This window comes from Danio rerio, chromosome 6, assembly GCF_052040795.2.
Source record: "Danio rerio strain M-AB ecotype USA chromosome 6, GRCz13ab, whole genome shotgun sequence".
In the NCBI taxonomy this organism is placed as follows: Eukaryota; Metazoa; Chordata; class Actinopteri; order Cypriniformes; family Danionidae; genus Danio; species Danio rerio.
This window is the reverse complement of record NC_141026.1, coordinates 60,920,001-60,945,000: the sequence shown is the minus strand read 5'-3', so window position 1 is coordinate 60,945,000 and position 25,000 is coordinate 60,920,001. Positions and strand designations below refer to the sequence as shown.

The window sequence follows — 25,000 nt, the reverse complement described above, 5'->3', positions numbered from 1 at the left end:
CATATGCAATGCACACACAAAAACAAACAAAAACCTCACTACTTAAGATATTTATTTATTTATATTGCTTTATATTATTATTCAATTCATTAAAGAAAATGCGTAACACCCGAATTAAAGGTGCAGTAGGTGATTGTCTTCAGAAGCATGTGTTGCTGTGCTGGTTGAAAGTCTCTTCACAGTCTAATAGTAATGATTACAGTAAATGATTTAAATGTGTTTATGTATTTTTATATTTTGGGTAAGGCATAAAAATAAATAATGCTCATCCAGTTAAATAAATCGGGCCGACATCTCTCATAATCCCTATAAGCAGCCCAATCTGTCTGTCAGCAAATGTAGATTTGAACAACTGCGCAGCCGTTTGTTACGCAGCTCCGCCGACCGCCATTTCTCCTGCGTGTTCTTGAGAGAGGGAGTGCACACGCATGCGATCGGTAAAAACCTGCTGAATCAAAACTTTTTAAAAAGCTGAATCAATATTGGAGTTAGCTTTGCACGCTGGAGAAAGGGTGACACCATGGCTGAAGGACTTCTCTTAGACAGGTCATGTTCTGCTTTAAAACTATTTTAGCTTCACGCAGAGCTGATGTAGCGTTAGATGTTGTTGTTACAAACGGGTTATATATGCACAGAAGTGTTGTTCAGCCATTAAAATCTTCCAGTGAAAGATTGATAAGACTATTTTCAGTTTCATAAGGGACCTTTCACAGCATCGATAATGTAGATTTTAATTAGTTTAACAACAAAACACAAGTAAATATCGCTATTCCACCTAGTCCCTCCCTATGTTGTTTACCATGCAACTCTAATATTTGCTCTGAAATTGCATGGCTTGCTCGCCGCTGGACAAGCACTAGTTGCTTTAACACAGTGGTTCTCAAATTTTTTTCATTAAGTACCACCTCAGAAAAAAAATTGTCTTTCCAAGTACCACCAAAATGAGCAGTATTGAAATACAGTAGTGTAGTAGGCCCAGTAAAGCAGCTACAACTCTGCACAGTTAAAAAATGTGGCAAATTACCTCAGAAATGTAGGCTATATGTCATATATGGCATACTATATACATAATTTGTGATAAATTTTGAAATATATGTAGCATGTACATGCCATATTGCATTCCTCCGTGTACCACTAGAAGGAAGCCCGCGTACCACAAGTGGTACACGTACCACAGTTTGAGAACCACTGCTTTAACACATGAGAGAGGGCTCTTTTGCTATGCTCGTGTTTCAGGAGGCGTGGCTCTAGATGGCAGGGGAGGGACTGTGATTCAGAGATTTATGCTAAGCTGTTAGCGTTGTGGAAGATGACCTACTGCACCTTTAAATTACATTAAATTTGCAACCTATGAAAGTTTGCATAATATTTTAACAAACTCATTTCTAAAGGGTGTCCTGCTTTAAGGTTGTTGTTTTTACGATTTGTCAATTATTTTAATAGTATTTTAATTATTTTAATATTTTTTATATTTTAAAAGTCAGAATAATTATTGCCCCTTTGTTTTTGTTTTTTTTTTTGTTTTTTTTTAATATTTCCCAAATGATGTTTAACAGAGCAAAGAAATTTTCACAGTATGTCTGATAATATTTTTTCTTCTGGAGAAAGTCTTATTTGTTTTATTTTGGCTAGAATAAAAGCAGTTTTTAATTTTTTAAACACCATTTTAAGAACAAAATTATTAGCCCCTTTAAGCTATTTTTTTTTAGCTTGAACAAACCATCAATATAAAATTACCCTAACCTGCCTAGTTACCCTAATTACCCTAGTGAAGCCTTTAAATGTCACTTTAAGCTGTATAAAAGTGTCTTGAAGAATATCTAGTCAAATATTATTTACTGTCATCATGACAAAGAGAAAATAAACCAGTTATTAGAGATGAGTTATTAACACTATAATGATTAGAAATCTGTTGAAGAAATCTGCTCTCCATTAAACAGAAATTGAGGGGAAAAAATAAACACAGGGCGAATAATTCTGACTAATTAACAAAAAACAAAGTAGCGTAATGTTTGATGGGGCAAGTGAAAAATCTTATCCATTAGGAAAACATCCCTGGCATTTAGCTTTGTATACGTCTAAAATTTAATTCCTAATGGTCTTAAATTTGACTTCATGAATCCTGCAGAAACCCTGTGAAGGTTTTAATTGTGTTTAAATTTAGACGATGTTTATTTATGCTGGGTAAGTTGTGTAGTTTGTGTGATTTATTCATTAATTTTTAATTATATTGTTATAAATTGAATTAAAAATCCTCAATCAAAAAGAGGTTAAACCAAAAACGTAGCAAGATGACAGAGATTAAAAACAATCCCTGGTGCCCCGGCACTCTCTCTCCCCAAGATATAAACCAAAACACAAACCCCTGAGCCTGTTTACATGGACACCAATAATCTGATTTGAATATGATTAAAGACTCTGATTAATAGTCCACCATGTAAACAGTGATTTTTATTTATTTATTTTATCATTAATTTAATCAGATTAAGGTCATGAACTAAATAGAAATGGAATTAAGACGTGTGGAGTATGCTGATTTTCAGGTCTGAAATGTAATTTTTAATGCTCCTGAAAGGTCTTAAATTTGTCTGTAAATGTTCTAACCTTTGTCATTGTGCTGGTCAGAATCGCTCAGGATATTTTCTGGCGTCTGCACGAGCGTGGTTTCCTCCTGGAGGATACGGTGGAGCAGCTGCGGTGCGAAGGCTGCCAGCGCTTTCTGGCCGACCGCTTCGTGGAGGGCGAGTGTCCACACTGCCGTTACCCAGAAGCCCGCGGGGACCAGTGCGATAAATGCGGACGCCTGATCAACGCTGTGGAGCTGAAGGTGCGTCTCTGAAAACGGCACACATGTGATGTAAACGCTCATCTCAGTCAATCATTTTATGCATGTTATATTTGTCATTCTTGTCATTCTTGTCAAATTTTGCATTGAGTTGACAATTTTTTACAAATTTTTATTATTATTTCATGAAAAATAACTTGTATAATATAATATTATTAATTAATTAATTGATATATGAACATTATTAGACGTTAACTCGGTATATTCACTGTGTAATTTTTAATTAATCATAATAAAAATTTATTATTTATTTGCTCTAAATAAATGATAGAGCAAATAATTATTGCTTATGTCCTATAAAAATAGTGTTAAATTAATCACTATAATATTTAAAATAATTAATGTATTTATAGAAATATGCATTTCAATTCTTTTATATTGTATATGTGTATAATTTTAAAATTGTACATTTATTATGTCACAAATTAATTAAAAACTATGATTAAATTAAACAATTAATATTGTGTGTGTGTGTGTGTGACCTGCAGAATCCTCAGTGTAAGGTGTGTAAGGAGACGCCTGTGATTCGCTCCTCCAAACACCTGTTTCTGAACCTGCCAAAGGTAAAACTGCTGTTGTGTTTGCGTGTGCGTGTGTGCGTGTGTGTGCGTGCATCTGTAAGTCTTCATCTCCTTCCAAGTGCGTGTGTGTGAGTAGGCTTGCATGTGTCTGTCTGCAGCTCATCCTCAGTTTGTGTGTACGTGAGTGTGTTCATATGCAAGTCTTCAGCTCATCCTCAGTGTGTGTGTGTGTGTGTGTGCGTGTGCATGTGTGTGTGTGTTTGTGACAGCTGGAGCAGGATCTAGAGCAGTGGCTGCAGACGTCGACGGCTGCTGGAGACTGGACCACTAATGCTCGTCACATCACTCGCTCCTGGCTGCGGGACGGTCTGAAGCCGCGCTGCATCACACGTGACTTAAAGTGGGGGACGCCGGTGCCGCACCCCGACTACAAGGAGAAGGTCTGAGATCAACTGCATCCACACCGGGACGCACAACACACTGACTCCTGTATGCAGCTGAAGTCAGAGTTATTCGCCCTCCTGTGAATTACTTTAAATTCTGATGTTGAACAGATTCAGGAATTTCTCACACCTGTGTTCTTCTGGAGAAAGTCTGATTTGTTTTAATTCAGCTGGAATAAAAGCAGTTCTTAATTTTATTAAAAGCATTTTAAGGTCAATATTATTCGCCCCCTTAAGCGTCTTAATGTTTACACGAAGCAGATTTTGAGATGTTTATTTCAGTATGTTGATGGATTTATATATGAGCAATATCACACGAAATGCCATCCGTCTACAGAGATTTCTCACCAGACTGCTGTTGTGTTTGCGATAAGGAGGGACAAGGCTGAATCTAGTTTCTTATGGCTCGTTTCTACTGACTGGTACGGTTCGGGTCGGTACGGGTCGCCTTTATCAGGCTTGCGTTTCCACTATAAAGTGTAATCTTTTGGTGGGCGTGGTGTAAGACAGAAAGTTTCAGTCGCATCATTCTCGCTCGAGGAAACGTCTACAATAAAGCTGCACAGGTCGTTCACATATCATCTGAAAAGCACTTCTCACAAAACAGACGCTTTACACACATAAACACTTCTGTATAAATGTTTATTACTGACTTTTCTATAAACAGGAGTTGATTATAACTGCAGATCAATGACAGTGTGAAATAGGCTACTGTAACGTCTGTAATTATATAAAATAAATATATAAATGCAGCATATTTGAACACATACAGCCCCTTACAGTCTCCGATATATTACCAACTACAGAAAAACTACACACATCATACATTTCGTTCTTAATTAGGTTCAAAACATGTGTGTGAAACCGCTCGCGCATCAGACTGGCACGTAAAAAACTGCGAGGCACAGGGTAGATTCTGCTCTACTCCATGGCTGTGTGGCTGTTCATCAGGACAATGATATATGAATATATAACTCTGCTGTAATCTCTCGCGGTGTATTTCAAACATGGCGGGTCCTTTGTTTACATTCTGGCTTGTTGTAAGTGAATGACGTGTCTCTTCTGTAAACCAATAGCGTTCAGCTGTGCGTCTAGCTCCGCCTTTTGGGACCCTTTCTTGTGTTTGGGACCCTTTCGAAAGTACGGTTTGGTTCGGTACGCCTTTTGACAGTGGAAACGGCCATAAAAGCGTACCAAACCGAACTGTACCGTACCACTCAGTGGAAACGGGCCATTATTGAATCTATTGGGTCCCCCCGAGGGCTGGCGCTTCCATAGAGGCAAATTAGGCAGCTGCCTAGGGCGACAGAATAGCGAGGGCGGCGTTTGTGACACCTTCTTCACCACCCGCAACTAGGTCCTCAATTTGCTAACTGGTCACTTTCGGATTGAGGGCGGCGTGATTGTCCGTTGCCTATTCAGTTCAGCTTGCTCCGGCCCTGGGTTCGCCTTAATAACTACAAGGCTTCAGCTTTTTATTTGTGCTCAAGAAAAAACAGAGCAAGGGCTTATTATGCGGTTCTGGCGCCATCTTGTGGATAGACAACATCAACCGTCTTTGGCCGCCGACGAGCTCTCCGAAATTGTAAATATTTTAAAATAGCCACTATTCTTACAAATAAATTGCTTAGTTGCAATCTAAACAACGACATTCTCGACTAAAAAAGCCTCAAAAGTAAATTTTGTTGTCCAACAACTGTAATATTCGTCAAACTGCTTGCTGCTTGCTGTATGTGGGCGGAGTGATACACAGAGGTGAAGGGTGATGAGGCCTTTGTGTGATGTTACTGGCAAAATATCGCACGGCTATCAGCCAATCAGATTCAAGAACCAGACAGAACTGTTGTATAAATAAATAAATAAATAAATAAATATATATATATATATATATATATATATATATATATATATATATTTCTTTATTATAATATACAAAAATGCCTTAATTTACTCTCTCTCCTGCAGACCATGCTCTGTGTATATGACCTTTTTCTGCCAGGTGCACGCTCTTATACCCTGATGTGGACTAATGTAGGGAATAGTGAATGAGGGTGTATGGCTGTGATTTGGGATACAGTCTCAGACTGTGCAATAATCCGCTCTTTACCTGCGCAGGTGTTCTATGTGTGGTTCGATGCTCCTATTGGCTACCTGTCCATCACTGCCAACTACACCGACCAATGGGAGAGATGGTGGAAGAACCCGCAGCAGGTGCAGATCAAATACTGATAATATCATAATTAATGCTGATCATATGTTTGTGTGTTTATTTCCAGGGTTGATTTGGGGGATTTAAAGCATTGCTTTCAGATGCCTTTAGATGTTTTATTTTGTTCAGTTTAATAATATAATTTAGTTTTAGTTATTAAAGATAAATGTAATTCATTTCAATTAACAGAAAATGATTTTCACTTTTGTCTGTGTTGTTTTGTTTGAATTAGTGGTTAAATTAGGTTAATGTAATCAAAAATACATCAATTAAAGCATTGTTAAACTGTGTGGCTTTTGTTTTTACAAAAACAGTGTTTAGCTATTCATTTATTTATTTATTTAATTATTATTTACTATTTCTGTTTTTTCTTCTCAGATTTGTTTTTACTCCCCCACATTATTCTGAAATATTATTTTTTGATGTTTTGTTTGGATCTGTTGTTAAATTAAAGTAATGAAAAAGCAAGTCTGACAAAATAAAATCTATAAAACCTATAAAGTTTAATCACATTTAATTAAAAGTTTACCCCCCCCCCCCCCAAAAAAAAAAAAAAATATGGTATTTATTATCTTCATATTTATTTATTTTTTCATTGTAATTATACAGAGTTGATTTATTATTATTTTTCTAGTTTTAGCTTTCAGTTTTAATAATCTCAAATCAAATCAAGTTATTAATTTCATGATTTAGAGAATGTGAGATTTTGAGATTTCTTTTTTAAATGAGTTAGTTCTGTATGAGCACACAGTATATATGCAGTTAAAAAGTCTTAATTTCTTTAAAGAAATCAGCAAACAAAAAATCTCTTTAGGGTGTAAGCTCTGTTATCCTCATAGGTAGTCCAGCAGTAATGATGAGCAGTGCCGCTTCAGTGTGTAATTCTCCCGTTTCTCCTGTAGGTGGAGCTCTATAACTTCATGGCGAAGGACAACGTTCCCTTCCACAGTGTGGTTTTCCCTTGTTCACTTCTCGGGGCTCAAGACAACTACACACTGGTCAATAACCTCATCGCCACTGGTGAGACACACACACAAACACACAACAGATCGTTGACAGAACATTAAACCATACAGATGATCATGGTCAAGTCTATTATGCATTATTTTGACCACGTTATTCACACTACCTATCAAAATGTTGATTAAAAAAAATAACAATAATAATTTTTAATTAATTTAGATTTTAGTACATTTTAAATGATTAAAAAAAAAAATATATATATATATATATATATATATATATATATATATATATGTATATGTGTGTGTGTATATATATATATGTATATATATATATATATATATATATATATATATATATATATATATATATATATATATATATATATACATATATACATATATATACATATATATATACAAATATATATATATATATATATATATATATATATATACATATATATATATATATATATATATATATATATATATATATACATACATATATATATATATATATATATATATATATATATATATATATATATATATATATATATACATATATATATATATATACATATATATATATATATATATACATATATATATATATATATATATATATATATATATATATATATACATATATATATATATATATATATATATATATATATATATATATATATATATATATATATATATATATACATATATATATATATATATATATATATATATATATATATATATATATATATATATATATACATATATATATATATATATATATATATATATATATATATATATATATTATGCCAATCTTAGAATTGTACGGATCGGATCAGCGGATCAAAAGTTATTAAACATTAAAGAACAATACTTATTTTTTAGCGGCGGGTGGCTGTTTCGGTCTTAAACGGTTAAGTCTATTTCACTGATTATAATTAAATCACATCATCGATACTGTAAAAGGAACCATATGAAGTTAAAAAGTCACATGAACCTTTCACCGAAAGTCTGTCAGTGGCTGAAAAACACTCGCTGTGCATGAAACCTGTCATCAGATATTCCCTGCATAATGTTGTGTGTGTGTGTGTGTGTCCAGAATACCTGAATTACGAGGACACCAAGTTCTCCAAGAGTCGTGGTGTTGGTGTGTTTGGTGACATGGCGAAAGACACCGGTATCCCGTCAGACGTGTGGCGCTTTTACCTGCTCTACCTCCGTCCCGAAGGCCAGGATTCAGCTTTCTCCTGGACCGACATGGCCCTCAAAAACAACTCTGAGCTCCTCAACAACCTGGGGAACTTCATCAACAGGTCTGAGCTCTGGGGATTATTAAAAAATCAGTTAAAGGAGACGTATATTTCCATTTTTACAAGATCTAAAATGTCTCTCTGCTGTCTCTGGAGCGTGTGTGTTTCAGATTGAGCTGAAAATCCCTCACAGATAGTGTTCTCTAGCTCTCTGAAACTGACCCTTGTAGGCTTTGATCCTAACTGTTGCTTTTTGGTGACCGTCGCTTTAAATTCAAATGAGAATTTTCAGTAAGAGGGCGGAGCTACAGATGCCTGTGCATCGGTAAAGTCTAGATCGGATATGCGGCCGGCCGGAAGTGCAACATGCACATTAATAAAGCAGCATTTTTTTTTGACACTGTATAACAATAATTAATATTTTTATAGTACTGTAAGGGTTGGGGTGGGGGTAGGCGTTAAAAAATACATTTTATTGGGTAATTTAATAGATAACATAACTAATACTCAGTACAACTACAGTTTTTACATTACTGTGATGGTTGGGTTTAGGGTTGGGGTGGGGGTAGACGTTAATAAAATACAACAAATGAGAAATTTCATAAATAATAGAAATAATTCACGTTAACTTCCGGCCGCAAACGTATCCGCTCTAGCAACAACCCTGTGCATCAGCATAGCAGAATAGGCCTTTTTCACAGACAGTAGCACGCATATCCGGTTAAGTGACAGTTGCGTATCCTTACTTCCTGCCGGAGCAATAGCGTCAGATACGCTGTAGTCTTCACTACCTCTTTGAAAACTTTGCCAACATTTACCATTTACAGCAGCTGTTTATTGTCTTGTGGACCGACATCTATCGCTCCACACTCTAAACGTAAGAAAGGATATACGTTTTTCCACTAAACTTTTTTATTTACGAAGGCGGGTGACCGTCCATACGTCAGCATGGTTTAGGAAAGGCTGTTTACATTTGTGTGAAATGTACCTTTATCATAGCGTATGCTCTTGGTTTTAAATCGTTAAGAGATATCATAGATGTATACATTAGATGTCGCCTACCCTGCTGTTGTCTGTTGGACGGAATGCGTCAATAGAGCCGCCATTTTGGTACAGGGTAGCGCTCCTTTGAAATGAATGCGGGACCAAGCAGCAGTGGAGGACTGTGGCCATCCAAAGCCAGAGATATACTCATATAGACATATGATCTGTGATCGGGAGTTTTCCTGGATGTTAGTATGCAATTTTTGTTTTCTAATTATGAAAATTATAATTTTACTCACTTTTCTACATTGATGGATCAGTGACCGCACGGGCATTCCTGACTAAAAGCTTGTGTTTGTGTGTATAGAAATGTACTATTAAATACTGTTAAACTTGATCTAATCATGTCCTGAAACACACCTCCTCTCCTGCTTTCACTTCTCATACTGACGGAGGGAGCGACTCGCTTGTGAATGAATCTCCGTTATCAACGACTCGTTCACTAGCCGACAATAATACAAGTTTCTGGCAGCGCAGCATCTCGTTGTCATATTTCTTTTGCATTGTTTGCTGATTTATTCAACAAAACTAGCATGAGCCGAGTGTTTAGTGCGAGTTGGAGCTGCTTTGCCGTATGGTGAATGCAGTAAGAGACTGTTATCATCAATAACGTGACCTGACTAGCACAAAAGTTCAGAACATACAAAAACAGAAAAAAACTTAATATTACCTATGAAATGTTCTGCCTTTGTGCTTTGTTTTCTTTGTTTGCTCGTTACTACACTCGTAGACAGCGCTAAAGTCCCGCATCTTCACGTAATAAAACTGTCTTGACTAGTGCGGTTAAATGACATTTGTCCTGAGAGCCCTGTACCAATGTGGCGGCGCTATTGACGCATGCTCAGGGTCCCTATGCGATATCTAGTGTATATATCTATGAAGAGATATAAGGGAGCTAACGTAAATAATAATAAATGTTTAAATACATGTATAATATGTTAATGTATAATAAATATGTGATGTAATAAATATTTGATGAAAGCCTGGACCTTTACTATATCTTTACGTACATGGATGAGTATCTGAAGGGAGGGGAACAAGCTTTATTTGACTCATGCACTGTGTAAATGTATAACATGTTAATACTGCTGAAATAAGTCAGTCTGGAATTGTTTGTACATGTTTTTCATTCAATGTATTGTTTTTCAAGATCCTACATTACATAATATACATTTGTTGACATCCATACCTAAGACTGTATAAAAGACTTCCAGTGGGTAATGTCTGCTATGGAAATGACTAAAGCATTCACTGTAAAGCCGGTGGGACGGAGTTTTCAGGTAACAGTGTTTGCCACTGAATCTAGACATTTTAAGCAGGAGATGTTCTAACGTTATTTAATCCCTAATTTACCGACACCGCATTCACCATCGCTAAAGAGCACGCATTCACTGAGATTAAATTAATATTGCAGATCATGAAAAGACCGTTACTGCTATTAAGATGAGGTATGCAAATTTATTTTTTTATTTAAAGTTATATGTCATATTTAACATATATATATATATATATATAAATATATATATATATATATATAAATATATATATATATATATATATATATGTTAAATATGTTATATATATATATATATATATATATATATATATATATATATATATGTCAATATCATCTGTTCAACATCAGACAGCACCCGTGAGAACAGCAGTTATTATCCTTAACTAAAAATAGTGCCGGTAAATTAAAATCAGAGAAATCCTTTTTCTTTTTTTGCTGTATCGAAAACATACCGAAGCGTGACACCGCTGTGTCGAATCCAACCGAACCGTGATTTTTGTAACCCGTTAAACCCCTGCTATATAAGTATAACCTTGATGAAAATTATAATTTTTTTCCTGATGTTGGGATCATTTTAGAAAGTCCCCGAATTTCTAGATAAATAATAATAAAAAAATTAAAAGTAAAAATAAAAAAACTTCAAAATAATAATAAAAATTTTTAAAAATAAAAATATTTAAAAATAATAATAAAAAAATTTACAAATACAAATAAAAAAATGTACAAATAAAAATAAAAAAATTTACAAATAAAAATGTAGTTTATTTCTGCTGTTATGATGGTAATTTTTGACCATCAAAATGATTGTCAAAAATCATTTTACACACTACATAACCTACTGACACACACACACACACACACACACACAATAAGATTCTGCTACTTATGAATATTGTCTTGCTAAAAACACTTCTGCAGATGCTTTCATCATTATAAAAATCCCCCTTTTACTGTAGTGAGGAAGGAGTGTTGCCCAGTGATCAAACACTGATGAGGGAAAACCCAAACATTCCCACATTTTGAGATAAAGATGAGCATGTTTCTTCTTGCAGAAGAGATTTGAGGATTGCAATTAAATTGATCTGTTTTAGTTTAGATGTTTGGTGAAGTCGGATCAGTTTTGACCCTCGGGACGGACCGTGTACAGCATTATAGCTCCTAGTTCTCCTCACCGATGTCGTTTTGTGCTGTTTTCAGGGCTGGGATGTTTGTGAGCAAGTTTTTCGAAGGTTGTGTTCCTGAGATGCTGCTGAATGACGACGATAAGCGGCTCATCGCTCAGGTCTGCTGGGAGCTCAAGCAGTACATCCAGCTGCTGGACAAAGTCAGGTCTGTTTCCCACAATGCACCACTGAAATCCCTTATAAATAGCTTCTGTTAGCTCAGGGTGTTAACTTAACTTAAACTTAATTGTAGACCTTCAAATTACTTAAATTCATTGAAATATTGTGTTGTAGATCTTAAATGATTTTAATCCAGGGGTGTCCAAACTCATTCCTGTAAGGCTGGTGTCCTGCAGATTTTAGCTCCAACTTGCTTCAACACACCTGCAAGGATGTTTCGTGAAAGCGTTTCATGTAAGAGAATTAAGACGCCGTTCTTTTATCCCACGTGGATGCTATGAGAATAAACAAGACGAAAAAGAGACCAAGACCTTGAGTATGAATGAATGAGCTTCTAAAGTTGTCAGAGAGGCATTCGCTTTTTAGCGCAGTAGGTCTACTTTGTGTTTTAATTAAATTAATCCCAATTAATCCCAATTAAATTTTGTGTTTTTGAAAAGATCAATATAATGTATAAAACATTATTTATATGACTTCATAATAGCTGTACGCATGATAAGATTTTAATATTAATGGACCGTGCACAGATATTGATGTTCACAATGTTTTACACTACATTATTTGAGTCTACCAAGCTTCGTTTACAATGTTTACATTGCTCAACTTACATTAAATCTAAATCCCAAATATCAGAAATGACAACAGATTAAGATTTAGGCCCAATCCCAATTCTATTTTTCTACCGCTACCCCTTAGCCCTTGCAACCGAGTGTGAACGGGAAGGGCTTCAAAATGTACCCATAAGAGTTGGTACAGCACTACAGCACCTGCACACCTCATCATATGTCCTCACGATCTCCTGCTTCATATGAGATCAGACGATCGCGACTGCTGGAGTTATTCCAGTTGCTTTATTTTTTGGTGTTTATCTTCAGGAAATCACTGGAGGCATATATTATGCTATCATGACCATCTAATGTGGTAATAAGATCATAACTGTACTGTGCATTTACACAGTGGCCATATTCATTAATATAAACACTAAAAACAGCATTAACATTACAGCAGACACTGTACACAGCTCATTCCCAGACACTAGACTTCTCTGACTGGGGATTCGAGTGTCATCGAGTGTCAGAATGTTGTGGGACTGCTGTACAGGAGTCATTATTATGGATTATAGATCACGAAATTAGCGGTTTTTATTTTAGTGGTTTTTTTTTTAAGCATGACGGTAAAACACAAACGCGGTTATGAATATGTCAAATCATGTGCTTGTTTGTTGTAAAAATTTGTAATAATGACAAAAATACTAATTAGTGGATCTCCTTACTTCCGGGTGCAGCTGGATCTAGTGTATTCTGGGAAATTTTTCCTACTCCTTGGTTTTGAGTGTGGTCCTGAAAAATCTTCGTTTGAAGGGGTGTACATAAAGCTAAAGCTAAAGAGAATTGGGACACCACTACCCCTTCATGGGCACGTGCAAAACGAGGGGTAGGGGGAAGGGCTAAGAGGTAGAATTTGCATTGGGCCTTAATGTCAATGTTAATAAGATTTAGTTTTTATGTTATTGATTAATGCACGGCGAAGCAGTGGCGCAGTAGGTAGTGCTGTCGCCTCACAGCAAGAAGGTCGCTGGTTCGAGCCTCGGCTCGGTTTTCTTTTCTGTGTGGAGTTTGCATGTTCTCCCTGCCTTCGCGTGGGTTTCCTTCGGGTGCTCCGGTTTCCCTCACAGTCCAAACACATGCGGTACAGGTGAACTGGTTAGGCTAAATTGTCCGTAGTGTATGAGTGTGTGTGTGGATGTTTCTCAGAGATGGGTTGCGGCTGGAAGAGCATCCGTTGGCGGTTCATTCCACTGTGGCGACCCCGGATTAATAAAGGCACTAAGCCGACAAGAAAATTAATGAATGAATGAATGAATGATTAATGCACTTACTTGACAGATTTCATTCATTCATTTTCCTTCTGCTTAGTCCCTGGTTTATCAGGGGTTACCACAGTGGAATGAACCGCCAGTTACTTGACAGATTTATATATTTTTAATTTTAGGTGTTTAATGTTTGATAAAATAATCTCTAACGGCATCTTTAGTGATTTTTCGGCTAGTTACACTGTCTTGTCCCAACAGGTGGATTCAGAAGTTTTTGCATAATAAGTAGACGTGGATTAGACGAGCTGGTTTTGACTCAAAAGAAAATCTCCCTTGTTAAAAAAATAAAGAATTGTCTAAGTGACATTTATATAAAAAAAGGTATTGTATTTACCAGCTAATAACTTTATTATCTATAAGATGAAACTCCTGAACCTAATCAGAGGAGCCTGATAGAAAATGCTCATTTACAAGAAGAGAGGTCTGATGGGTTTAGAGGGTTTTGCATCTGAACTCTTCATATATATTTATGTTACGAACCCTTTTTTTTTATCAACACAAAATAATTAATTCATAAAGGGAACGCAACATAAAGAGGACACATGAACTAAGTTGTCTAAATTAATAAATTTATTACAACCAAAACAATCAAACAAATCATGTGTCACAACTAAATAAGAATCAATAAAGAATCAATAACTCACGTTCTCGGCTGAGGCAGTGGCGCAGTAGGTAGTGCTGTCGCCTTACAGCAAGAATGTCGCTGGGTCGCTGGTTCGTATCTCGGCTCAGTTGGCGTTTCTGTGTGGAGTTTGCATGTTCTCCCTGCGTTCGCGTGGGTTTCCTCCGGGTGCTCCGGTTTCCCCCACAGTCCAAAGACATGCGGTACAGGTGAATTGCGTTGGCTAAATTGTCCGTAGTGTATGAGTATGTGTGTGTGGATGTTTCCCAGAGGTGGGTTGCGGCTGGAAGGGCATCCGCTGCGTAAAAACTTGCTGGATAAGTTGGCGGTTCATTCCGTTGTGGCGACCCCTGATTAATAAAAGGACTAAACCGACAAGAAAATGAATGAATGAATGAATGAATGAATGAACTCACGTTCTCCAACAACATACAACACTAACCAAAAACTAACAACCCAACAATTAACAAACTAGATCAAAGTAAGACTTAAAGAAAACAAAACGGTAAATTAAAGAAACGAAAAGAAGCTTTATGGCTGGCTGTGAAGTCTCCTCTGTCTCCGCTCAAGGTTGGTCCGTATTTATAGCCAATTTCAATAAGCGCAACTCGCCGCAGAAGCGCAAAGGCGGACTCTATAGGAAACAAACAGTGAGTGACGTCATGACACAAACGCAAGCACAAAAACTGGCAACAGCCGTAACAATATAGTCAGTTCATAGTACAAATGTTCCATGTTTGTGTCTGCATCAAATTAAACTTAGAAGAGATTTCATATACAGTAAAAGTGTGTGCAGTTGAATGGTCTACTTTAATGTTAAACTTCAAAATATGGCTGAAATAACATTTATTGTAGTGTAAATGTGTTTACCCCCCCCCAACATTCAACATTTTGAAAATTAAATCTAAATTAACAATTTATTTAATGAAAATTAATGCAAACACATTTTGGGCCCTATCATACACCCGGCGCAATGTAGCGCAAGGCGTGGCGCAATAGTCTTTTAGTAGTTTCAGCTTGGCGCAAGAGTGGTTTTGAGGCGTTGCGCTACGCTGTTTAAATAGCAAATGCATTAGCGCTAATTTGTGCATCCGTAGGCGTTCTGGTCTAAAAAGGAAGGTGTTCTGAGGCGCACTGCTGGCACGTTGCTGTTTTGAGAAACTATAATAGATTTTTCATTAGACCAAAACTAACCCGGTCTAAACTCCAGCGCAGAGTTGCGCCTCGCTTACACACTGCTTAATACACACAAGAGAGCAATAGGCAAACATCTTTACATATGAAAAAATGTAAATATTAAGGATATATATAGGATATAATAAGAATAGATATAGGATATAAATATAAAGGATTAAAATATTACAAAACATATTATTTTCTAGCCTACATAAATATGAAAAATCACTGTTTTTATGTCTTCTTCATCTCGGGAGGCTTTTTCAGTTCATTCATAACAATTTGCTTTTGTATAATGTTATTATTATTAGCAGTATTATTTATTACATCCATATTTATATTTGTTTTATTAAAAACAAGCTTAGATTTGCCCACCTGCAGGTTTTAGACCATATGGGGCACAGCATGTGTTTTAGGATATAACTCAGGTTTTTGAGCACACGTCATTATTATTGTTCATTTATTCGTTTGCTGGAAATTAGAACTGAATTTAGAAATAGTTTTGAAATGAATATTTGTGCTTAACAAACAAAATTAATTATTTATAGACTAATTGATGTCTGTGCGTAAAGGTTTCCCTATCCAAGAGCGAATGTGAAAGTGATCCATTATCTCTCATTCTCACGCAGTAGATGCTCTGTTTAACTGTTTTCTGTTAACTGTGAACTGTTTGCTAGTGAAATGTTCATTTTTTCCACTTACTCTTACTTTACGTCCTGTAAATAGCGAATGTGCTCTTGGCTTGACGCAGTTAACTCTTAAAGGGAATGGGAGATGAGACTCTGATTGGTTTATTCTCAAAACACACCTATAACTCATTAAGAAAATAAACTCAACCCTTTAAGCCCATGCACCACGGCGCAAGGCAGATTTCCCGTCCTTAAATTAGTAAAAACGCGTCCTGACACGCCCTGAAAGCGTTTGCGCCCTGCGTTTTGCGCTCTGCGCATGGACCATCAAAATAGAGCCCTTAATGTGCAAATAAAATAAGACTGTATTATAGTAATGAATGATTTGTTTATAATAAAACTGCAGTGTTTTTCTCAGCTCTGTAATATTTCAGCAGTTCCTCTATATGTACATTTAGATTAGTGTAAAATCAGCGTCTGACATTGTAATGGATTAAGTGAATCTCGAGAGCCTCCAGTGTATGTTGAGGTCTTGGTGTGATATGACAGTGCTGGTTAATCGTGTGTGTTCAGGATCCGAGACGCGCTGAAGTGCATCCTCAACATGTCTCGTCACGGCAATCAGTACATCCAGCTGAACGAGCCCTGGAAGAAGATTAAAGGAGGAGCCGAGGACAGGTGAAAACACACTCACATACACACACACACACACACACACACACACAGATGGACAGACGCGCTCATGCACATAAATGCACAAACTCGCACGTAAAAACATGCACAAACACATACATGGAAAAAACACACAGACACACGCAAACACAAACATGCACCAACCCACACTCGTATTTAATGTGTGTGCGCGTGTGTGTGTTCAGATGTCGTGCGGGGACTGTGACGGGTGTGTCAGTGAATGTGGCGTGTCTGCTGGCTGCTGTGCTGGAGCCCTTCATGCCCACAGTGAGTCTCAGCATCCGCTCTCAGCTCCAGGCTCCAGAGTCCAGCAGCAGAGCCATGCTGAGCGGCCCCGGGGCCTTCATCTGCACCCTGCCCGCCGGACACCGCATCGGCACGGTACAGCAGACACTCTCACACACACACACCTCACACCTTAAACACACTTAACTGTTGTGAGCTGTTTGGTCTTGACTCTGGGCTGAGTTTGAGTCTTAATTTGGCCTCAACTTTCTCTGTGTTTCAGTACATGAGATGATTTTTGCTGACAAATCTTATTTTAACACACATTTTGGGAAAATGCTTTTAGATTTGACTTAGGGCTGGACAATAATTCGATATCAAGAAGTTCCGATAAACTATAGTTTCTGTGCTCTGCTAAATGTGCGGGAGAGAGATGCCGACTAGCATCGGGGACACATCAGATCTGTTTCACCCTATAGAACATACTGACAGACAAAGCAATGACAGAAGATGAGGCATCAAAACTGTTTAAGCCAACCTGTCGCCTCACCCCCATCCACCTTCCCGACACAGGAATCAGCATTGTCAGAAGAGAAGGCTATGAAGCAAACAGATGGCTATGAGGCGCCGTTTAGGATTTAAATCAATCTTTGCTTATCACGTGCAAATACACCTCTACAATTGAATGTTCAAAACATGTATGAAACTTGCGCATGTACATATAAACTTGATGCATGCATATTGCATACATCCACATATAACGCACAAACATTTACACACGCACATACATAACTCGATCCTTGCGCATAAACACCCAATTAACACTCGCATACACACAAACTCGCTGCATATAGCTGGCATATAACACTCGTGCAAATGTACAAAATAAAATTTACAAACATGTATATCAGGAAACTGGTTATTGCAAAGCTGATGAAATAGAAAGACTGTGCTTAACAGAGGTATTAATTCTGTTAAATAATGAAAAAGTGTTAAATAAAATAATTAAATTACTCGATATAAATAGACTATATAAAATGTATAAGAACTATTTTATGTTAAACCTTTAATTTATTTAGGTAATTACATACATATAAAAAGACACAAATAAAAATACAGATATAACCCTTAAAGGACATTCAAGATGAAAAGCAACCAGAACTATAAACATACTAAACTCTTTTTTTATTGCAAATATTAATGTAGCCTTTACTCTTTTTGATTTTTTAATAATTATAATTATTGTTTTTTTTTTTACGATGTGGATGTCATAATTGTAAGATTTTTGTATTATTTTAATTGTTAAATATTCAGCATAATAAATAAATAAATAAAAACGCTGATAAAAGTTTCTGTTCACGTTGGTCAAGCTAACCTCTATGAACTATCTATATATTATTTATATAAACAAATAAGTCAAGTCTAAGAGTTATTTTTTTTTGACAGTTTATTTCACATTCCTTGTTTGTAAAGGCTAAATGCAAATAAAAAGTGAACATAATTTTTTTGTATTGTTTTTATTTTAAAAAACAAAAAGTTATAAGAGCCTGGAGGTAATAGTGACTTTGGAAATTCAGTTTGCAGACATTTGTTGTTACATCTATTGTGTGCGTTCTTGGCTGTTTTTTCCTGTTTTTAATATTGTCCATATCGATATCGGAATTATATCGTATCAACCGAAATTAAGAAATATATCGTGATATAAATTTTTGCTATATTGTCCAGCCTTAATTTGATTCCCCTTTGGTTATGTTGGGGCACTTTTTGCCCCATTGACTTTCATTATAACAATACTTTTTGATTGCAATGCCATGACAGCATGTTGTTATTATTATTATTATCATTATCATTATTATTATTATTATCATCATTATTATTATCATTATCATTATTATCATCAATATTATTATTATTATTATTATTATTACTATCATCAATTTTATCATTATTATTATTATTATACAGATATTTTATTTTGAACTCTATTTATAAACATAGTTATATTATCTCCATCACAGTAACATTAGTTTAAATGCTGTCTGTGTGTTAGTGAGGACACTGAGCTGGACACACTGTTGTGCATACTTTTGTCTATTAGTTAATTTTAAAGAAAGGTTATGTGTGAACCTAAACCCAGCTTCTACCTTACTAACTATCAATAAGCAGCTGATTAGTAGTTTATTGAGGTGGTAGTTCATGGGTTGGTATTACTGAGAATTGTGACCTAAAATAAAGTGTTACCCATAAAAGTCTTAAAGTCTAGGGGTGCTTTCACACCTACACGTTTGTTTTGAAACCTGTCTCCTTTGCCCAGTTAGCATGATATATTTGGTGAATGTGAAACCTGAAATCAGCTCAGATCCGCGCCAAATCAATCAGTCTGAGATCGCCTGAATGAGGTGGTCTTGGCTCCATTAAATTGAGTTCTGGAGTGGATCGACTGTAGTGAGAAAGCAAAACCATCCAACAAAGCAGGCTTTAACACAGTGTATTATGGATGTGTAAAAGGCATAAGTACCATATATGAGGAGAGAAATACGAATAGGGCAGGATACTATCATTCCTACTGGTAAAATGTGCATTTTATGTCAAATACGAAAGTGAAAGCATGCTGAAATATTACAGAGAGCTGTTTATCCTTTAGGACAATTGATCGAAATTACCATCTGATCATTTCCTCATATTTTAGTCCTATAATATTTTGTATTAGGCCTGTTGTTTTGTTCATTTCTGCACAGACATCTCGAAAGAAAGATCAGCATTGACTGCAGTCTCACTTCAACTGGTATTTCTCTCTAATTTAAGCCTATAATGCATAATTCTAGACAATGCTTTTTTAATAAATTGATTGATTCATTAGATTTTGACAACTGAAATATGAGAACGTCTTCGCTTTCTGATTTATATTTGGTGATGATGTCTGTGGGTGTCAAAATAAAACTGCACCTTGTCACTTATAAAGTCTTTTTACTTATCATCATACTTTAAAACAGTGGCGTATGACCACTAGGGTTGGGTACCGAAACCCATTATAACACCAGTACTTCTGTAACCGGAATGTACCGGACCGAATCAGCATATGAATTTCGATACCTAATTTCGGTGCCACTGGTGCTGCAACAAGGACGTAAGAAGCATCAAGGGGTGCATCAAAGCCACACATAGGTACGCATTCTCACACCATCTCTAAACATTTAATCCTAAACAACTCTGAGGAATACGGACAGGCGATGTCAGGCGTTTGTTCTTGTTGCTTAGGGAACGGACGCACGCAGTACAGCGCATTTGGTGAGCTCTCTTCAGATCAACACGCATGATCGTGTTCATCAAATTTGCATAAACTAAGCGTTCTGAAGCAGATTTTACAAGCAAGGATTCTTACACAGCAACGTCAAGCAGAGGCTTTACAAAAGTTGCGTGTAAAGGGGAAACACGTCAAGCTTAATGACACATTTGAGGGCTCATGGAATCAACTTAAAGGCAGAGAGGAATGCACCGTCTCTGAAAGCTTGCGCCATCATCTGGCACTCCTATTTTAATGTGATTAAGACAATACTCTGATTAAGAGTAGGCTTGCTACGATAGACGGTGTTGACGGTGATACCGGTTTTAAGACGCAACACCGGTGACATCACTTTTTCACCGTGACACCGTCCCCACATTTTTTATTTATTTATTTTTTTTAAGTATTCTTTTTTTTATTTAAATATTTGTTTGAATTAAATGGGAAACATAATTCTAAATAATTTACTTAAGAAGAGAGCTTGCACTGTAATTATCATCTGAACATAGCTACAATGCCTCATATTTCATTTATCACATCAAGAGAACAAGAGGAGTTTACAGAAAGAGAATGACGATTAAGTGTCAAAACAAAATGCAAAAGCGCCCGTTTGGCTACATTTTGGGTGCAAACCAAATGCAAAAAGAGAACCTGAAGACGTTAATGAGGCAATCTGCAAACTTTGCCTGACAAAGGTGACAGCAGTTGGAGGAAACACAATTTTCCTCATCGTCACAACCCTAATTAAGAGTCTAGACTACCATGTAAACAGTGGTTTTTGATTACCTAAAAGGACCACAGACATCTGCGTAGTGAAATGCTGAGGGTTTTTTTTTCCATTCAACATGCGGTATCAAATTGCATTAAAGAGCACTCTTCCAGCAGTCCATACTGCTCACAGCAAATACCTGTTTGTCATGGGGGCATGATTGAAAAGCTCCCGAATGAAAGTGAAACTGCAGTTAAAGTTGAAAAGTTAAAAAAGAAACGCTTGAAATGACATGAAACTCTGAAGGAAACGTGGATAGCATGGTGACGCAATGACGTTAACCAGTCTACAGTATCTGCTTTAACATGTAAGACAGGATCAAGAAAGCAACATTTAAAAAGCAGCTCATGTAAACACCATAATATTACTGTCTTATTCACATTAAAGCAAATCATTAGATTACTGATAACCTATTAAACATGGTCACAAGCCCCAAATCCAGAAAAAAGCAGTTCAGTATTTTGATCACAGCCTTTCCACAGGTTAGTAGTAAGCTAATGTCATTTCATAATGCAAATCTTAAATTCATGCTAACCAACAAATGATATATTAATTGCAATATATTAATGTAATTCAAATATATTAAAAATGAATGAATGTTTACTTTAAACTTAAATTATATTTTATTAATTTTTTCATAAAGATTTTGTCATGAAAGATTTTTCTAGAGTCGTCCACCATAATTTTGTGGCTCAAAAGTATTGGTTCAGGCACCATTTTGGCACCGGTACTGTTTTAAAAGTATCGATTTAGCACCGGTATCGAAATAACCCCAAACGGTACCCAACCATAATGACCTCTGAGTGGAATACATGGGACTCTGAAAAATGTGAGGAGCGTTTACTCGCACGTGACTGTTTAGAAGCTTTGCCGTGTGAAAGCGAACCGCACCATCAAGAAAGATAAACATTGTAGCAATTTGAATCCCTGTTTTAGAACAAAACAAAAGATCTACAGGTGTAAAAGCAGCCTCAAATTTGACTCTGTGAACCTCCAGAAACCCTGTTTACACTGAATACTAGTATCTTGCAAAATAGCGTGTAAAATATCACGTACTGTCATCAAGACAAAGACAGAAATTAAGTATTAGAAATTAGTTAGTAAAACGATTACATTTAAAAATCTCTCAGCACATGGGGAATATTTAAAAATGATTGATTTCACAGCAGGACAAATGATTTCCAGTTGATCTGTACACAGAGTTCAGTCAGCACTGTGAGGACTTTAATTCTGTTACCATGTTTTCCTCTCCTACAGGTCAGTCCTCTGTTCCAAAAGCTGGAGAACGAGCAGATCGAGGCTCTGAGGAAGAGATTCGGAGGACTGCAGGTTTGTAAAGACGTGCATTATTAACCAGGGCCACAAGAAGGAAATCTGATTTTATTTCAGAACTCTTTATGGAAATGACACAATCCTGAAAACTCATCTGAAAGGCACTATAATGACACACAAGTATAATTAAAAAGCTGAGGAAATTGGGGAGCTAATAAATAAATAAATGGCTATATAAATAAATACAAATGATTAGATGTCTAATGTTTAAAATATCTTAAATATCTGTGTTTGTGTGTATATGTATACACGCACACATATTAAAATTATGTTTGAGTGTATGCACACACACACACACACACACACACACACACACACACACACACACACACACACACACACACACACACACACATGGACAACAAAACCAGTCAAGTGTCCATTTTCGGATCCTGAGACGAATACAAGATCTGGAAGCTGAATAAATAATCTTTCCATTAATGTTTGCTAGGATGAGCAATATGTGTCTGAAAATCTGTAAACTGAGGGTTCAACTAATCTAAATATTGAGATAATCACTTTTAAAGTTCTCCAAATGACGTTATAGCAATGCACATTAGGGAGCAATACTGAAGGTTTGATATTTACTGTAGAAAATGTACAAAAATCTTAATTTGTCTGCTTCATATTTTAATGATGTTTAGCGTAAAAAGAAAAAGCAGTCACTTTGGATTCAGTGTATTATAAGGGTCACATATATCGTAGTATAATATTATCTCAGATAAATATGTGTAAAATAAACTATGTACTGTATTTGTGTTTGCAGGGCTCGAAATTAACTTTCTTACTTGGTAGCACCGGTGCTCCCAATCTGAAAAATTTAGGAGACCAGAAAAAACTAAGCAGCACCCACCAAAAATGAATGATGTATTTGACAAGTTGTATATTAAGGGATTTATTGTATTGGAAAACAACATCAATTGGGACTAACAAAACCCAGAAACATCTACAGTATCTAACTAATGCTGTGATGACCGATATTTGTGCAATAATTCCAAAAGGAATGTTGAATAATTATAAAATATTGATGATGATGATGACAATAATACTAATAATGAATTATATTTCTCATCATCATGCTGCCTTGAATGTGCTTTAATGTAAGTTATCTGCTATATAAAGTCCTGCTGTTACTTTATGAAAAATAAATTAATGGTTTGCATCAAACACAAATGAAATATTGTAGTAAGAAATATTGATTTTGTACTATTGTTTTTATATTCATGTCAATTTAATAAATAATAGTTCTGCTACAAAACAAACGAAATATTATAATAAATCATTCAATTCAATGCTGAAAGCTGCAAAGCAGTCATCAGTAATTAAATAGAAAAATAATACACACCGTGAGAAAGAACGGACAAAAGAAATGAAGAAAAGTCTCACTTATAAAAGTTTTGGTTTCGGTTCGTGTCGTTTTAATGCTCAGATGCTCAGTTTTAGAAAAAAACCAAAACAGGTCGCAGTACAACCATTATATGCAGTCGCACGAATGCTCCCAATATATATTATGAGGTCGCATAGCTTAAATTTCGGGTGCATATGCGACCAAAATGGTTGCAATTTCAAGCCCTGGTTTGTTTAAAATGCTAATATTTCTCCTTTTCCATTAGGGTCTGATAATTTTTCTTTCAAATCTCTAATGAAAACATTGTTTAGTGCAAAATAATGACAATTTGTTAAAAAAAAAAAACTTGATGTTTCCAGTTGTTGTGATTTTGAAAATCAGGGTTATTCCTGACAGGGTTCAATGTTAAGGAGTTTTTCTACTGGCCCAATCGGACCCGTGGTTCAGATTTTTACTTGCCCTGCCAATATTTTCACTGGCCCCACCAAAAAAAAGTGAATAGCTATTTCTTAGCCACAAATAAAAAAAAAATGTGCCAAAATGTTTGTAAATCTACAATTTAAATATTTTAAAAAATGTTAATAAATGTGTAATGAGCAAAATTCAAAGTGTTTTGAAACAAAAGATGGCGAAAGACCTGCCAAACTGACGGCAAACTGTACAAAACACCACTTCATGTTTTTAGCCGGGGTGTACCCTCGTATACGTCTGCTTCCTTTCCTTTAGCATCATCATTTGATGATTCATGTTGCTGTCTCTTCGCTGTACTAATAACGTGCTCACAACATCCAATCAGATAAAAAGAATCAAGAAGGTAGCATTTGAAGGCTTGAAAACACAAACTGTTTGTCAATTGTAAAACTGTATTTGCACGCAATTGACAAATAGTCACAGGCAAATGAAACTTCAGTGACAAGGCAGCAGTAATGATCCTGTCTACTGTCCCGAGCATCTCACACACTGGCCCCGGGCCATCGGCAGTCCTTATTGTTGAGCCCTGCCTGATTAGATATCGATTTCTGACTAAACTATTATAAGCACGTCTGAAAAACTAATTTAGTATTTTTTTTATTATTTTAAGTTTAGTATTATAATTCTAAATAATACAAAAAAATGCT

The 25,000-nt window shown here is 35.9% G+C and overlaps 2 protein-coding genes across 4 annotated transcripts in view; both read left to right on the top strand.

The window, feature by feature from the left end:
* LOC147843705 (uncharacterized) overlaps positions 1-25,000 on the top strand; it is a 999,056-nt gene that overhangs the window by 7,894 nt on the left and 966,162 nt on the right. The gene's annotated exons all lie outside the window — the stretch shown is intronic.
* Positions 1-25,000, top strand: part of mars1 (methionyl-tRNA synthetase 1) — a 53,186-nt gene that overhangs the window by 20,607 nt on the left and 7,579 nt on the right. For 2 of the 3 annotated variants that reach the window (XM_087255119.1, NM_200076.2), the window contains 10 exon segments: positions 2,626-2,827; positions 3,334-3,408; positions 3,636-3,806; positions 5,925-6,020; positions 6,921-7,038; positions 8,098-8,311; positions 11,787-11,918; positions 16,806-16,910; positions 17,111-17,306; positions 22,460-22,531. In XM_087255119.1, coding sequence (XP_087111245.1) covers positions 2,626-2,827; positions 3,334-3,408; positions 3,636-3,806; positions 5,925-6,020; positions 6,921-7,038; positions 8,098-8,311; positions 11,787-11,918; positions 16,806-16,910; positions 17,111-17,306; positions 22,460-22,531 — 1,381 coding nt within the window. 3 annotated transcript variants of the gene reach the window in all.